This window comes from Helobdella robusta (assembly GCF_000326865.2).
Source record: "Helobdella robusta unplaced genomic scaffold HELROscaffold_11, whole genome shotgun sequence".
Classification (NCBI taxonomy): Eukaryota; Metazoa; Annelida; class Clitellata; order Rhynchobdellida; family Glossiphoniidae; genus Helobdella; species Helobdella robusta.
The window spans coordinates 4049021-4066778 of record NW_008703617.1 but is presented as its reverse complement, the minus strand read 5'-3'; the positions used below and the strand labels follow the sequence as shown (position 1 = coordinate 4066778).

Here is a 17758-nt window from a genome sequence, read left to right as displayed (position 1 = left end):
CATTCGGTAGAATTTATAGAATATTGTAAAAATTATGGTCTATTACCAACATATATATATATATATATATATATATATGAGTAAATATATATATATATATATATATATATATATATGAAAGTTTTATACCCACACACACTCACGCACACACTCGCTACATTATTATTTTGTTAGCAACGTCAAACAATCTCACTATTTATAAGTTTTGCGTAGTCGTTAGTCGCCTGTTAACAACGGCATCAAGCTGAATTCGAATTGTTTTTAAATTAATTTTTAATTAATATTTTAATTATATATTAATTAGTATAATTTTGTTTCATCGTCTCAACAACATTAAGCTACGCTGCGTTGCGTATTTATTTGACAGATAAAATAAACGTTCAGTTCGTTAAGCGTTTATTGGGAAAAAAGATTGTGATTCTTATTATTATTGTTGTTGTTGTTGTTGTGATTGTTATTTTTTATTATTATTGTTATTTTTATTGGCGGACTTTGTCCATAAGTTAGCCTCCTAAAAGTGATAAATTCATAATCTGAAATCTGTACTGCTCTGGCTGGGTGAAATAAAAGAACTTAATTTAAAAAAATATGAATTTTTTTCATTTATCTTTTTAATGTTTGAATTTTTTAATTGTAAACTAGCTGCTATTTAAGTCCGGCTTTCGGAATAAGTTTTGAGATGTTATTTCTTCTCATCTTCATCATCGTCATCGCCATTAGGCTTATTGATGCGTTCAAATCAAAGACGTTATCATCCATATATCACATATCATCGTCGTATATCATATATCATCACATTTTTTATCTTCAACGTCAACATTTGATCTAATCGTGATACATTGCTATCATCATTATTATCGTTGCTAACATTTATAACCATGTAACATACCACAACTATATATCATCATATATCATATATTATATCATCATATGAGTTGTTATCATCGTATATCATAAAATTTTCATCTTGATCATCATCAACATCGTAAAAAACTGAATCATGAATAAATGCATTAAGGTTGATGATACTGTTGTTTGTCGTTGTTAGCGTGGATTGTATTTTATCTCGTTATCCTGCTCCGTCATCGTCTTAGCCATCGTTCGTCGACATCATCTGCATCTTCATCATCGGGTGTACGGAAATTAAAATTCTTTTGTAATCAACATTGTCATCGTCAACAACAACCTCAGCAGCAGCAACAACACCATCTTCGTCTTCATCATCTTCATCATTTTCATCGTCTTTATTGATATTATCAACAACAGTATCATCAACAAGTCGTTGTCATCATCGACAACTTCAAAACATTTATAGAATCAAAAAAAGACAAACAGTTCGAGCACTTAATCAAAAAATTATCAAACGTTAACACTGAGATAACAGTGCTAACAACAACATTAACAACAGCATACGAGTAACGTAAAATCAAAATTCCTAGCACCAAAAACTTAATACATCCATTTTCGCGCTAAAAAATTTGATTTTTCCGCTCAAAATTCAACCTACCAATCAAAATGGCAATAGACGAAAAGCTGACATTTCATTGGGCGGACTACTTAATATTCATACTTTCCATCGTCTTATCAGGAGCGGTGGGCGTGGTGAAGGGCATCATAGACCACATGGCAAGCAAGAAAGCGATGAGGTCAACAGTGGTGACCACAGAGAATGGAGAAATGAAAATACTGGAGAGGAAGAAAATCGAAAGAAATATTTCAGGTGATGATGATGATGATGATGGTAGTGATGATGATGATGAGGGTAGTGATGGTGATGATGATGACGAAGATGATGGCAATGATGATGATTATGAGAATGATACGACGATGATGACGGTGACGATAACGAAATAGCGATAGAGCCATCAACTCTGATTACAGATCATCAGTAACATTACATACATCAACATCACCACCCAACCTCAAAACCACTCAAATTAAAAACTGCAACCACAACTACCACTACAACTACAACCACCACTACCTCATCAGTGTGGCCAGCTTCACTGAGCGTCATGGCTTCTATATTGGCAGCCCCGCTAATTCTAGGAGTACCGGCGGAAATCTACTTCTACGGGGCCCAGTTTTCGTACTTTGTGCTGGGCATTATGGTGGCAATCCCCATATTTGCCCACCTCTTCTTGTCAAGGTTTTACAAATTGGAGATATCAAGTATATATGAGGTTGTTAGTTTTGTGTGGCGGGGTGAATAATATGTTTTTTTTTTGTACATTATCTAATTTTCTCATATTGAACAATGTTACGTCAACATTTTGATTTTTTTTCATATTTATTATTTTTTTTTATTCATTTATTTATTCATTCAGCCAAGCGTTCAGCCATTCATTTGTTTGTTCATTAGTTCATTTGCCCATTGATTCATGCATGCCTCCATTTTTCCATCTATCTGTCCATCCATCATTCATCTACTCATTCGTTTGTCCATTCATTCACCTACACACTCACTCACTCACTCACTCATTCACTCACTCACTCATTCATTCATTCAATCATTCATTTATTCTTTCATTAATTCATTCATTCATTTATTCATTCACTCACTCTCCAGTATTTAGAGTACAGATTCAGCAAACCTGTCCGATCGTTATGTTCGGCTATATTCGCTCTCAGTCTTGTGAGTTTGATTAATCATGATATCGGTCGATTTGATTAATTGTAGTTATCCCTTTTTTCACTCACTCATTCACTCATTCACCCACTCATTGATTAATTAATTCATTCAATCATCTATTCACTCATTCATTCATTCATGCATGCATGCATGCACACTTACAACTTATATTCACTGCAACTAGATAGTCCACATTGGAATCATAACGTACGCACCGGCCATTGTTCTGTCGGAAAGTTAGAATTTCATTTCATCTTATATTATGTTGTATTTAATGGGAGCTGATTGAATTAGTTGATTGATTGATCGGAATATTGTCTGATTGGCTGGTAAAAAATTGTCTGATTGGCTGGTTGGCTGGCAAAAAAGTTGTTTGATTGGTTGTTAAGTTGGTCAGAATGCTAGTTGATAAATCAGTTGATCCTCGAAAAATTATTTCATCTGTTGGCTGGCTAGATAGAGTTAATTTGGTTGGTTGTTTGGCAAGAGAGAAGTTATTTGATTGATTGTTTGGCTAGAGAGAAGTTATTTGATTGGCTGGATGCCTGAATAAAAAAAATAGTTGATTGATCGTTGATCAATTATAAAATTACATCACCCTCCTGACAACAGTGACCGCAATATCAACACAGCTGGCAGTTTTTGGCGTTGGTTTCATTGGGATCGTGTACACAACTGTGGTTCGTTTTTTCTTTCCATCACCTTCTTTCAAGCCATGCAAAACCATCCTCAAAATTTCCCTCATTTGACTGCAAATAAACTCTTGCGACACAAATATTTTTAAATCCATACAAAACGCGTCAGTATAAGTACTGGAAATAAAAAAAAAAAAAACTTGAATGTTTTTTGATACAGGGTGGCTTGAAGGGGGTAATATGGGTTGATGCCATACAAATGCTGATCATACTGGCCAGCCTGCTGGGCCTGATTATTAAAGGCAGTCTCAACGTGGGCGGGTTCGGGGAGGTCATGAGGATCAATTACCAGTGGGGTAGAATAGAGGGACCATCGTGAGTTTTGCTTGTGGTGGTGTTTGAATTTGTATTGGTTGCTGGTGGTAGGTTGATTAAGTGTAGTGTGGTTTTTGTGTGGTTGATGTAATTTGGATTTTTGGTGGGTGGTTATTTATAAATTGCGGTTGATTATGCATTTGGTTGAATTATTTACATGATTGCTAAATATGGACATAAAAAACTTTAGCAAGAAAATATTCCAACATAAAGTTACCCAATTTTAAAGATTTATCTAAAATTGGCAATAACTTTGCAGATTCTCTGTGATTCCAAGTGAACGCCACACGGTTTGGACGCAGATGATTGGCGGGGGTATGAGTATTCTGGCCCTCTACAACAACCAAGCCATCGTGCAAAAATTCTTGGGTCTCAAATCTCTTAAACATGTCTATATGTTAGTATGATGATGATGGGTATGATGATGTATATGTGTGTATGGGTGTATATTTGTGTGTGTGTGTGTGTGTGTGTGTGTGTGTGTGTGTGTGTGTGTGTGTGTGTGTGTGTGTGTGTGTGTGTGTATGGATGTGTATGTACAATATCAACATTATTTTTTATCATCATCGTTTTTATCAGCCAGTTCATCGTCATAACATATCATTAACATTATCATAACCTAAGCGTCTTGGATCATCATCGCCATCATAACCACCCTCATCATAATCATCACCATCATCACCATCATCATCACCACCACCACTACCATCTTCATCAACAACATCACTACCATTATCATCATCATCACCATCACCCCCGTCTTTATCATTATCAGCACCGCCTACATTTCGATGGTGGTCAGCTGTTTGTACTTCAGCATGTTCGTCTTCATTGGGCTGGTCATCTTCGCCAACTACTCCACTTGTTCTCCCTTCTTGAATGGAGCCATCAGTTTCGCTAATAAAGATAATGTTAGTGATAAAGATGAGGAAGATGAGGAAGAAGATGATGATGAAGAAGAAGATGATACTAATGATGATGATCATGGTGATGGTGGTGATGCTGGTGATGATGATAATGATGAGGATGATGATGGAGATGATGATGCTGGTGAAGATGATGGTGGCGATAAAGTGTTCATGACAACTATAACATGGAAATAATGGTAATTACAATGACGGTGATGATAGCTACGACGAGGATGATAATTATACGAACTGGACACACAAACACACACACACCCATACACACACACACATACAAACACAAACACACACAAACACACACACGTACATGAAGCTGGTACCATATTTTGTCCTGTCCGTATTTCAAGACTACCCTGGTATGGCCGGCCTATTCACTGCTTGCGTATTCTGTGCATCCCTCAGGTTTGTCATCCATTACATAAAATTTAGTTTAATTTAGTTTAAGTAAATTAAATTTCAATTAAATTGAGTAAAATTTGTCAACAAATTCAAATAAAAACATTTCAACTTAACTTAAATTAAATTTATTTTTTAGAAACCTTTTAATCAGTTTATCACACTATACGTATGCAGCTTTATATGAGCGGTAGCATTCATTTGACTAAAATTGGTAGGACAAAGCAGGACTGCTTAATTTAACGCCGAGCCAATAAGCAGATATAATGACGATAATGGTGGTGAAAAAAATGGTGATATGTGTGTGTGTGTGTTTAGGCACCATAACCAATCACACACACATACAAAAAACAATCACACAAACACATACAAAAACACATATCCACGTACATCAATCACACACACACATACCAAAACACATATCCACATGCATCAATCTCACACACACACACACACACATACAAAAACACATATCCATACATTCACATGCATCACACACACACACATATAAAAACACACATCCACTCCACATCCACTCCACATACAAACACACACATTCTCGTACTAACATATAGACGGTCATGTGTAACGCTTTTACATTACTAATGTATGATTGTTGCCTTCATCAGTACAATGGCCGGGGGCATGAACGCCCTGGCTGCCGTGACGGTACTGGACATCGTGAACCCCCTCTATAAGAGGTTGAAGAATGTGGCGATGCCCGGTCGATTGGGCTTCGTTGTTTTCAAGGCCTTGAGTTAGTGCTCTTCTTTTTGTCATTATTATAATAATAATAATTATTATTATTATTATCACGATTTGAACATAATTTAATGCGGATTCTATTTCTCTTTGTGCCCTTTTAAAAGGTATGGCGAGCATTGTAGAATATCTATGTAATTTACATTATAAGTTTTATTACTTTAACTTTATAACTAAAATATATGTTTTAAAATGAAAATAAAAGGATTATTATTATTGTTATTATTACTGTTATCATCATCAGTTATCGTGTATGGGATAGTGTCCATAGGGATGGCTTTCCTGGCCTCGACGATGGGGAAGGTGCTGTTTATGTTGGCGATGAATTTGTTGGGTGTGGTTGGTGCACCTATACTCGCCGTCTTCATCATGGGGATATTTATGCCGTGTATCAATTCTGTGGTTGGTTGTGTGTGTATGTGTGTGTGTGTGTGTGTGTGTGTATGTGCGAGAGAGAGAGTGTGTGTGAGTGTGTGTGATGTGTGTGTGGATGTGTGTGTAAGAGAGAGAGAGAGAGAGAGAGAGAGAGAGAGAGAGAGAGAGAGAGAGAGTGTATGTGTGATGCGTGTGTGTGTGAGAGAGAGAAATCATCACCATCACCTTCATCACCATCACCTTCATCACTATCGTCACCATCATCTTCTTCATCTTCCTCATCACATCAGGGTGCAGCAACTGGCCTAATAGTAAGCTTGGTCTCGATGATCGGCTTGTTCTTCGCGGGCGGACTAACAATGAAAAAGTACCGACTGATGGAGAGGTACCAACTGCACCTCTCCAACGAAACCTGCCCCCAGCCATTCACTAACTTCACTTACGTCAGCGGCGTCAGTTCTACGTCTGCTACTGGGCCCCCAGAAATTCCCAATCCCATTCCTAATCCAATTTCCCTTAATCCGAGTGCTGCTACCAGGTTTTTGTGGTTTTTAATAATTAATTTAATAATCGAATAAAATTGTTTGTCGCATATGTGTGAGGCAATTATATTGATGTGTGTTTAGCAATCTCACTGGCGAAGAATAAAAAATTATCTAATCGTTACTGGCAATGATTTTGGACGGCTATAATAAATAATTCAAATAATGAATAAGTATATAAACAACCAAACAAATTGATTGATTGATTAATTAATTTTTTAATTCAATTAAAAAATCAAAAATTACATTCAAGTTCAGTACCCACTCATTACCTTCATGTCAACTAAATAGATTAATCAGCCCATCATTCATTCATCTTACGTCTCCTTGTTCATTCGTTCATTCTTCATTCATCCACCTAATTCAATCATTTATTTTTCATTCATTCATTCAACTGATGACAAACAAATTATTATTATTTTTGTAAAGATGTATAAACGAAAAAAAATTTTCGTTTCAATTTTTGTTTTGAAATTTCCATCTGAAGTCTGTCGGCAGTTGAGCACATATTCACAATATCGTACATGTGGTATGCGGTCGTTGCAGTCATCCTCGCCTTCGTCTTCGCTTTCATCGCCAGCTGGATCACTGGTTGGTCTCGCGTTCATTTATTTGTTTATTTGTTTGTCTGTGTATATTTGCTTGTCTGTGTATATTTGCTTGTCTGTGTCTGTTCGTTTGTCTGTCGGTCTTTTACTGATGAATATTTATAACCGTTTTACTGATGAATATTTATAATCGTTTTACTGATGAATATTTATAATCTTTTTACTGATGAATATTTAAAATCTTTTTGCAATTCGGACCCGGTCATAGCAGTAGTATAATAGCAACACTTTGGTATTACGATGTCTAAACATGCATACATACCATGAAAACCCGTTGAGTGCAGGTTTCAGGAAGAACAAGCCAGTTGATGTGGACTTGTCATACCTCTGCTGTTACAAGCCTGTAGATAAAGTTTCTGTTATTGAAGAAAAATGAATTTTTTAATTTTATCAATTAGATATTTTTTAAATTAATTAATTAATATATTTATTTGATTAAGTGTTTTTTAATCAAAATCCTACAATTCCGACTCGCATAATACTAGACTGTGAGGATATGTAACAGACGACGACATTTTATTCTTCAATTTTATTTTATTTTTTAAATTGAAATGGGCTTGTACAGAACTTTACTTTTACATGAAAACACGTTAATTTTTAAACGTCAACTTCACCGCTGTCTACAAAAATTAATTTAAACTAAGGAAAACTTGGAACTCCATGGCGGCCCGTATAAAAATACATACAAGTTGTTTCACACAATTATCAATTGCAATCCAATTCGTTTATTTATTCTAATCTTTATTCATTTATTTATTCGATTGTTCATTCCTCCATTTATTTGCTCATCTTTTATTTTTATTCATTCATTTGATCACTCATTCCTTGACTCATTCATTCCCTCCATTTATTCATTCGTTCATTCAAAAAGAGTCGCTCAGCTCCGATTTTGCTATCAGCCAATCAAGTTGCGACAAATGCTGCAGACCACTTGACCACTGGGGAGGGCCGAACTGAACTGGAAAAGTTTCTGGAGAAAACGAGAGAGGAGGAAAAAGTGATGGAAGAATTTTTAGAGATCGACGATGAGGATGGCACCGGTGTTTATAGCTATGGGGTCTTCACTAGAAACCGCTGTAGTCGATGTAGAAAGTCTTTAACATACCGCTGCACCAAATTTTGAGTACTAATTCACCAAATTTTGAGTACTAATGTCCTAAATTTTGAGTACTAAGGTACTACTCTATGAGTACCAATGTACTATGAAATAAAGCGAATTTTAAGTACGGATGTACTATTATTAATAAAATACACTCAGTTATAAATACTAATCTACTAATATTAATAAAACGAACTAAATTATCAGTATAAATGTACTAATACTAACAAAATACTCCCCATTTTAAATACTAACGTACTAATACAAACCAAAAAAAATTAAAAATACTAATACAAATGTATACTGATGTGACGCGCAATAATTGCATGCATACATGCATGCCTCAGCCAAACCAGACGTTTCAGATGTTGTTATAGTCAGTCATAATTATTATTATTATTATTAATTTTCCGTGTTATTTACTTTAGTATTTTTATATTAGTGTTAATAATATAAATAGTAATATTATTATTAAAATTATTACTCATTAACCCATAGTCCCACCTTTAAATGACTTCTTGCTATCAAATCAATGAAATCAGGTCTGTTGGCCAATATCGTTATAAATCTATGGAAAAATCCAAAGACTAATCAATCTTATATATACATAAATATGTGTGTGCGTTTGTTTGTATATACGTGTGTGTGTGTGTGTGTGTGTGTGTGTGTGTGTGTGTGTGTGTTTGTGGGACTGTGGGCATGTATAACACGTTTATTTTTATTGTATGTTCATTATCACTGATATAAAAATTATTGTGTGACCTACCTGTATGTGTGTTCGATTATTTGGGAATGTCTGTGTACGTATGTTTTTGTGTGTCTGGGCATGTGTACATGTGTGTGTGTGTACGTATGTTTGTGTGTGTTTGTGTATGTAGGCAAGAATAGCAGAGACAATAGGTTGCTAACGGAAACATCATCCTCTTTATTCCATACAATATTATTATGTTGTCTATCATCTGTTTGTTTTTTATTTCTTTTATTTTTTGGAAAAAAAATTGACAATAAATTTGATATTAACTGAAATTTATTGAGCATATTTAAAGTAGTTAAGAACGTTAAATAATTTAATTTTTAGTGTAAATGGACAATATGTTTATATAAGTCTGCGTGGTTTGACTGTAGGTGCATCTGCATGAATTCGTAATATGATGAATATTGAAAGAAAAAAAATTGCATCATTAAATTTAATATACCTTTTAATGAAGTATTATTATTTATATTAGGCGTGTCATTTTAGATCATAAAAAAATGCTAAAAAAATAAAAGAATAATTCACAGAAGAGAACGTAAAATAGACGGCCTGCGTGTATGTGTATCAAGTAAGTAGAAATCATGTCTGGAGAAAAATATACAAAATAAGTTAAGTAAATAAATATTTTTTTTATTTGAGCGGTATGTAAGGACGAAAATTATTTTATAAACATAGTAAAACAAACGAAGAAACGTGTTATGGGTGAAGATGATCGATATAAAGATTGTATCAAATTCATGCGATGTTAAAACAAGAGACTGTTGTAAACCTACAAACATACAGGGAAATACATTCATATGTTTTATTTACTTTTGCACACACATTCATAAAAACATATGTATGTATGTATGTATGTATGCATGCATGTATGTATGTATGTATGTATGTATGTATGTATGTATGTATGTATGTATGTATGTATGCATGCATGCATGTATGTATGTATGTATGTATGTATGTATGTATGTATGCATGCATGCATGTATGTATGTATGTATGTATGTATGTATGTATGTATGTATGTATGCATGTATGTATGTATGTATGTATGTATGTATGTATGTATGTATGTATGTATGTATGTATGTATGTATGTATGTATGTATGTATGCACGTATGTATGAATGTATGTATGTATGTATGCATATATATATTTGTGTGTGTGCAATATATACACAAGTTATATATGCATATAAATATATATATATACTCGTATGTATTTATATAAACTGACGAACCACAGTACAAGTTTAAAGCGTTCAAAATTAATATCGATTTAACCGTAAAAATATCATATACACAACCCATCCGATGTATGTATGCGTGTATTTTGATGAGTTTAATTAGGAACAGTGCGTATTTAGTGTTGTATAATGAGTGCATACGCGTGCACAAATATACACAAGCAAGGTTACACTGATTTTAAAAGGTACATATAAGTTTGAATGTATGTATACAATTAGTCATAAGAGCTAGCGATGATAATCAATTATTATTAAAGTTAGTACAAATTTCTTGGCATATTTAACATTAAAGGAACCAATTTTGGCATGTCGGTATAGATAAGCTACCGAAGGATTGGTACATCATTAATTTCAACCGTTCAATTTTCAGAAGCGAATAAAATGTTCGTTTTGTTTTATCGTGGTCGATAATTTAAACTGCTTTGATGTAAGTTATTTCAGCTGAATTACCGAAAGGTAAAAACTCACCGATTCATCTATGTCGGATGACGTAGTTATATCTTTGAAAGAAATATCAAGTTCCATTAACTATGTATAGTTACATGAACACAATCAACAAATCGGCGTAACTTATGCAAGACGGGCAGACATGTGTTGTGTCGGTAGTTTTAAAACATGTCGGAAACAATAGAACAACGAAATAAGAAGCAACATTCGTTACTTGTCTGTTAGAGTGTTAGAGAGAGAGAGAGAGAGAGAGAGAGAGAGAGAGAGAGAGAGAGAACCTAGAATCGCTCGTTTTCAACCTCATTGTTAAAGTTGTCATCTCTGTCGTTATTTTCGCTACGTTTCTTACCGAACGCAAATGCTTCATCCAACACCTTCCTGAATTCATCCATGTCGGTGACCAATAGTGACCCAGTCCGGCTTTTATTATTGTTATTATAATTATTATTGTTGTTGTGGCTGTGGTGGCTGTAGCTACCGTGATTGCCACTTTTCACGCTGCCGTTGGTTACGTTGTCTGTGGAGAAACCGCTGTCGTCGAAGGCGTCTTCTACGATGTCTTTGGCCATTTTTTTGATCTTTTCTGATCTCGTTTTATCGTCCGCGTACATGGGTGACGATGGTAGTGGTAGTGTTTGAATTCCGGAATACATGTTGTTGTTGTTGTTGTGGATGTTGTTGTTGCTGTTGTGGATGGTCCTGTTACTGTTGTTGACGAATGAAGGCGAATACCTTTGAAGCGGTATCTGTTGTTGTTGCACCGTCGGTATGACGTATGGCTGGCTGCTGAATTGGTTGTAGTCGATGGTCGGTGAGTTGTTGTTGCTCGTTTTTATTGGGATGAAGTATGGCGAAGGTGGTGGAAAGAGAAACTGCTGTTGTGGTTGGTGTGGCGGCTGTTGTGGTTGTAGATTGTTGAGTATTGGGTATTCTGTTGATGATGGCGAAGATCTTATCGACGCATTTTGATTATATTTGCTGTCGTTGATGCTGCTGATGTTGTTGTTGCTGTTGTTGTAGTTATGTGTAGCAGATGTAGTATGGTATCTGATGGGTCTCATCTCTATTGATTCCTGTGCAAATATAAATCCAAAATTTTGTTAAGGGGAATAGTTCTACGGATCATTATATTGAACGCATACAACAATGTGTGTTTTTCATGCAACTTTCTGCATTTTCCTATATCACTTCATCCATCCATTCATCAACCCATCCCATCCATTCATTCATCCATCTATCCATCCATCAGTTTATTTTTTCATTTAATCATCCATCAATCCATCCACCAATTATTTCGACATTTTTTAATTCATATGTCCATCAAATAATCTCAAATTGTCCAAATTTGTTCTTCTATTCACCAATCTATCAATCATTTTATTCCTATTATGTTTTATCTATTTCATCAATCAATCATTTTATTCATCCATATTAGTTTTTCTCCACCTGTGAATCATATTTGAGATGGATGTATTACTGCACATGCACTGTGCGCAACATTTTCAACAGAAAACAAATAAATGGACACTCATCGATTTTTACATTTGTTCATTCGTTCATTTATTCATTCTTTCATCCATCCATCCATCTATTCATTCATTCATTTGTTCGTTCGTTCATTCATTCATTCATTCATTCATCCATTCATCCATCCATTCATTCAAACCTTGTCCATCGTGCTTGATTTTTTCCTCTGTTTCAATGTCTTTTGCTTGTTGCGTTTGGTCGGAGTGGGCACGATGATCTATATTGATGGATGAATGAATGAACGAACGAACGATCGAATGAATGAATGAATGAATAAACAATTGATTGAATAAATGAATGATTAAATATACAGAAGAAAAAGCGGTTGTATAAACTTATGAACGAATTTATAAACGTTGGAACTCTTTTTGAAGATATTTTTCATTGTTAATAACATCAGTTTTACTTTGTCTATAACAGATAAAAAAAATGCCACGCATTCTACCAACCTTTGCTTTATAGCGCACATCTTCTTCTTTATCATCATCATCGTAATAATCATTATCACCATCATCATCGTCGTCGTCGTCATTCTCAACATCACCCATCCTTCTCATCTCATTATCAGACTGTCTGGATAACAAATCGCGTCTGCTGTCTGGACCACGTCTGTAATAATGTAGGTCAGGTCTGCTGTCTTGACCCATATTTTGATGTCTGGTTTTAGTTGAATGCGTGGGCGAATGTGGTGACTGATTATTTCTGGAGCCGTTTTGATTTGAATATGGCCTGGAGTTTCTGAAAAAGTTTTTATATTTAGTAACGTTACTTCGTTAGAGCGAACGCAACAGCAATTGCGTAAGTTATTTATTTTTTTGCTTCTCGCTCTTTCGTCCGGTGTTCAAAGTGCTTTTCAATAAATCTCGCTTGGAAGCATGAAGATCTGGAGATAGATTTTGAATATCGTAGCGGAAAGTTAGTCAGAAAAGGCAGAAAAAGAAACGGCGAACTCTGTGTCATCCATATCTTTGTTTATATCTTCCGGATCCAGACACTCATTCGTTGAAACAAACGGATAAACCAGGAAGATTTAAAATGGGATTGAAAATATCAGGATAGCACTCGGAAAAAGTGATAAAAAGTTTTAGAAGAAGTCCAAAAGAATGTGAAAGCAGATTCAGTGTAAACTTGTTTAGTAGGAATTTAAGAAATCCACGTTCAGAGTCGCCTGTTAGCAAGAACGCAGTTATATCGATTGTATGCAGAGTTCTCTTTAAGATACTTACAATTTCGGGGTAGGTTGATCATAAATAACAAAATAATAATTAATGACAATAACAATAATATCTGATTAATATATAAATAGAAATAGGACTAACCCATCATTAACGTCATGAACGTGCAGACGATCGCTGCTCGTTAAACGCTCAAATTTCGGTTTGTATGGTTGATACGTAGGTAAAGTATGGTCGAAATCGGTATCTGGAGACAGTAATTGCTGCTGCTGCTGCTGCTGATGTTGTTGATGCTGCCGCTGCTGTCTCTTCATGCTTATTTTTTTCTTTGTGGCTCCCTCTTGAACTCGTAACGTTGAGTCCTTCCGGCTGCTCTGACAACATCATTATCACTATATTTATCAACATCATCATCATCATCATCATCATCATCGACAACAGCAACATCAACGTTATCACAATCATTACTTTATTTTCGGCATAGGCTGGGTTTTCCATGCTGCTTCTATTTATATCCCTTCTAGCGAAGAACTCATCGGCTGACGTCACACCTACGTCATACGAGGTGCTCCTGTCAAACTGCGTCACCTTCTTTTCAGTTGTTTGTTGTTGATGTTGTACGTTGTTGATGTTGTTGTTGTCGATGTTGTTGTTGCTGCTGTTTTGTTTGTTGATGTTGAAGGGGTAGGAGTGTGGGTTAGGCCCGAGGTTGTTCCTCTGGAAGAAGGGAAAATGAATTGGGTTAGGGTTAGGGTTATCAATAAATTTTTTAATTTTTTTAATTCTTAAACAAACGCACATGCATAAAAACTCACAAAAAGTTTCACGTAAGTAGGCACACAAATTTAAAAATTTATACAAACACACACGCAAACAAAAAACCCACTAAATGATCTTTCTTATCCTTTTCCTCTCCGTCGAGATGGGTGGCCCCTCCTTTCATCAACTGTCCAGTGCAGATGGAGTGCACCAGCCAGCCAACAAACAAGACGACGATGATAGATATGAAGATGACCAGGAATATCGCCCACTTTGGAATTAAGAGAAAAACTTCTCCCACGTCTGGCGGAAGTGTTGTGGTCGAGCCAGAAAGCAAGAGTTCCAGAGGAACTGGAAAGCCCGCCACCTGTGAGATTTGTTATATTTCTTTGTGACTTTGATGGGCTTTCCACTTAAGATTATGTACTTCTTTTTGTGAGAATTTTCATTGAAAATTAAAACTAAAAATAAAGAATGGACCTCTAAGACGCTGGTCAACTTCTTCCCCAAGTTATCTGGCGTCCCGTAACTCCTAAAAACCTTAGCAACGTCATTTGAATCTACGGTCGAACCATCTTTGTTGTTGACGACGACGAAATCAACCTGTATGGATCTAGAATCCCTGATGACGCCTTCTGCGTAAGAGAAGTTATTGTAGACTGTTTGAACTGGGAGTGTGAAGTTGATGATGGTGCCGTTCGCCCTTGTCGTTAGGTTGAAATAGATAGAGGTGTTACTGCTTTTCACAAATATGGTGCTTGTTGGCATTTTGATTTGGGTGTTGTTGTTTGTTTTGTTGTTGTTTGTGTTGTTGTTGTTTGTGTTGTTGTTGTTGTTGTTTGTGTTGTTGTTTGCGTTGTTGTTGTTGGTGGTGGTGGTGTTGTCGCTAACTACTGGACTGATGTTGTATCTATCGTTGTATATGTTGATGACTGTATCGTTGTTATAATTGTTGTTGTTGTTTGTGCTGTTATTTTCGTTGTTTGCGTCGTTGTTGTCTGCTTTGTTATTGTTGTTTGTGTTGTTTTTGTTGTTGGTTGTGCTGTTGTCTGTGTTATTGTTGCCGCTATTGTTGTTTGTGTTGTTGTTGTTTGTGTTGTTGTTTGTGTTGTTGATGTTTTTTGTGTTGTTGTTGTTTGTGTTGTTGTTGTTTGTGTTGTTGTTGTTTGTGTTGTTGTTGTTGTTTTTTGTGATTCCACTATTGTTGTAAGACTTATAGATGTTGTTGTTGTTGTTTCCGTCAAAATTGTTGCCATAATTTCTATTGATGATAACCATATCAGTGTTTATGCGATTATGTTCATCGTAGTCGTTGTTGTTGTTGCTGTTGTTGTTGTTTATTATTTGAAAAATAGTTGTCATTTTGGCAGAGAATGTAGTATTAAAAGTGATAGAGGTAGTAGTAGTAGTAGTAGTAGTAGTAGTAGTAGTAGTAGTAGTAGTAGTACTAGTAGTAGTAGTAGTAGTAGTAGTAGATGTAATATTAACAGCAGTAGTAGTAGTAGTAGTAGTAGTAGTAGTAAACAGTGATGATAAGGATGTTTTTGATGTTGATGATGTTGGTAATGATGATGGTGTTAATGACGATGACGGTAATGATGACGTCGTAGCAACTAATGTCATGACGTCATATTCAACTGTTTCCATTTCCGGTTGGATATCTCGTTTCATCCTCTTCGGACAATTCGCCGTGCAAGTGTCATTTAGAATCTTTGGATTTAAGGGTGAATGAATGAATGGATGAATGATTGAATGAATAAATGAATGAATGAATCATCATCGTCATCATCATCCGCATCATCATCAAAACACCAACCACAATTGTTACATCCTTATTTCTTGTAACATTCAATAAATCTATCTGCTCAACGTATGCGCTTTTCAACTCTGAATGTTTGATTGAATGAATAAATGAATGAATGTGTGTGTATGTGTGTGTATGTGTATTTGTGTGTATATGTATAACAATAATAATAATAATAACAATAAAAAACTCACCACTAGAAAGTTTAGTGTAGTTTATTTCCACCATAACTCGAACGACGAATGCGAGAATGTTGTTGTTGAATGTCGTTGTATTGAATGTCGTTGTGTTGTTTGTTGTGTTGACTGTTGCTGTGTTTGCTGTTGTGTCGTTGGTTGTGTTGTTTGTTGCTGTGCTGTTGTTGTTTGTGGTTTTATTATTATTATTAATAATACCAGTGTTGTTGGAGATTGTGTTGTTGTTTGTCGTTGTGGTGCTATTGTTGATGTTTGTTGGGTTGTTGTTGGCTGATGTGTTGCTGATGGCATTTGAATTGTTGTTAGCTGTTGTATTGTTGTTTATATTGGTTGTGTTGTTGTTATTGTTTGTATTTCCAGGGTTGCTGTTGTTGTTGTTAATGATGATGTTTGTTGTGTTGTTAATATTTGCTGTGTTGTTGTTAGTTGTTGTGTTGTTAGCTAGTTGATTGTTGTTGATGCTTGTTGTGTTGTGGCTAGTGTTGTTGATGATGTTTGTTGTGTTGCTGCTAATGTTGTTGTTGATGTTTGTTGTGTTGCTGCTAATGTTATTGTTTGTTGTGTTGTTGCTATTTGTCAAATTCGTTTGCGCTATTAATGTAGTTGAGGATTGCGTAGTATTAGTAGTAGTCGTAGTATCAATAGTAGTTGTACTATTATTATCTTTATTATTATTATTGTTATTATCAGTAACATTTGTAGTAGTATTTGCTGCGGTAGTAGTAGTAGTATTGGTAGTAGTAGTAGTAGTAGTATTGGTAGCAGTAGTAGTAGTAGTATTGGTAGCAGTTGTAGTAGTAGTATTGGTAGCAGTTGTAGTAGTAGTATTGGTAGATGTAGTATTCTTGGTGGCGGCTGTTGTTAATGATTCATCCTTTGGTATTTTTGGATCATTAACTGACGACTCGTTGGATGTTACTGATAATGGTGAGGTTGGTGATGTGTTGTTGTTATTATTATTGTTGTTGTTGTTGTTGTTGTTTGTATCGTTTGAAATCTCCCGCTTAAATAGCAAACGTTTGGTTAAATAACGTTTCACAACTTTGTTGCTGGTTTTTATGCTGTTGTTGTTGCTGCTGCTGCTGTTGTTGTTGTTGTCGTCGTTGTTGTTGTTGTTGTTGTTGTTGTTGTTGTTGTTGTTGTTGTTGTTGTTGTTGTTGTTGTTGTTGTTGAGTTGATCATGATTTAAGAGTAAATAAATGAAAAATAACAGAACAAATATGAAGCTTATCAATTTTGTTATCCTGAAAATGTTGATATAATGTAGCGTAATGTTGTTGTTTATGTTGTAAGTATTGTCATTTTGGCTGATTTTAGTGCTGTCGTTGATAAAAAGTTGAGCAAATTTGTTGACGTTGTTGTAAAATCTGTTGATGTAGTTGACGTAATTGTTGATGTCTTTGTTGAAATTATTGTTGTGGCTGTTGTTGATGTACGTGATGACGTACATGTCTTTTTTATTTGTTTTTGTTGGCTGCAACTGCCTGTACATGTTGTCATA

The 17758-nt window shown here is 35.2% G+C and overlaps 2 protein-coding genes across 2 annotated transcripts; one reads left to right on the top strand and one right to left on the bottom strand.

Moving 5' to 3' along the window:
* Positions 1-1988: 1988 nt before the first annotated feature.
* On the top strand, positions 1989-5007 carry HELRODRAFT_72335 (hypothetical protein; the record flags this gene model as incomplete). The annotated part of the gene is made up of 8 exons (XM_009013022.1): positions 1989-2183; positions 2570-2635; positions 2817-2868; positions 3245-3312; positions 3488-3642; positions 3902-4039; positions 4418-4553; positions 4882-5007. Coding segments are annotated over 8 exons (936 nt in total), but the record flags the coding sequence as incomplete, so codon positions are not given.
* Positions 5008-9849: 4842 nt separating this feature from the next.
* HELRODRAFT_167518 (hypothetical protein) lies at positions 9850-17749 on the bottom strand (the record flags this gene model as incomplete). The annotated part of the gene is made up of 11 exons (XM_009013021.1): positions 9850-9873; positions 10817-10876; positions 11095-11868; positions 12772-12979; positions 13642-13871; positions 13966-14214; positions 14384-14623; positions 14737-15580; positions 15860-15966; positions 16073-16143; positions 16255-17749. 11 exons carry the CDS (start codon positions 17747-17749, stop codon positions 9850-9852), a joined length of 4302 nt encoding a protein of 1433 aa, XP_009011269.1.
* Between the last annotated feature and the right edge of the window lie 9 nt (positions 17750-17758).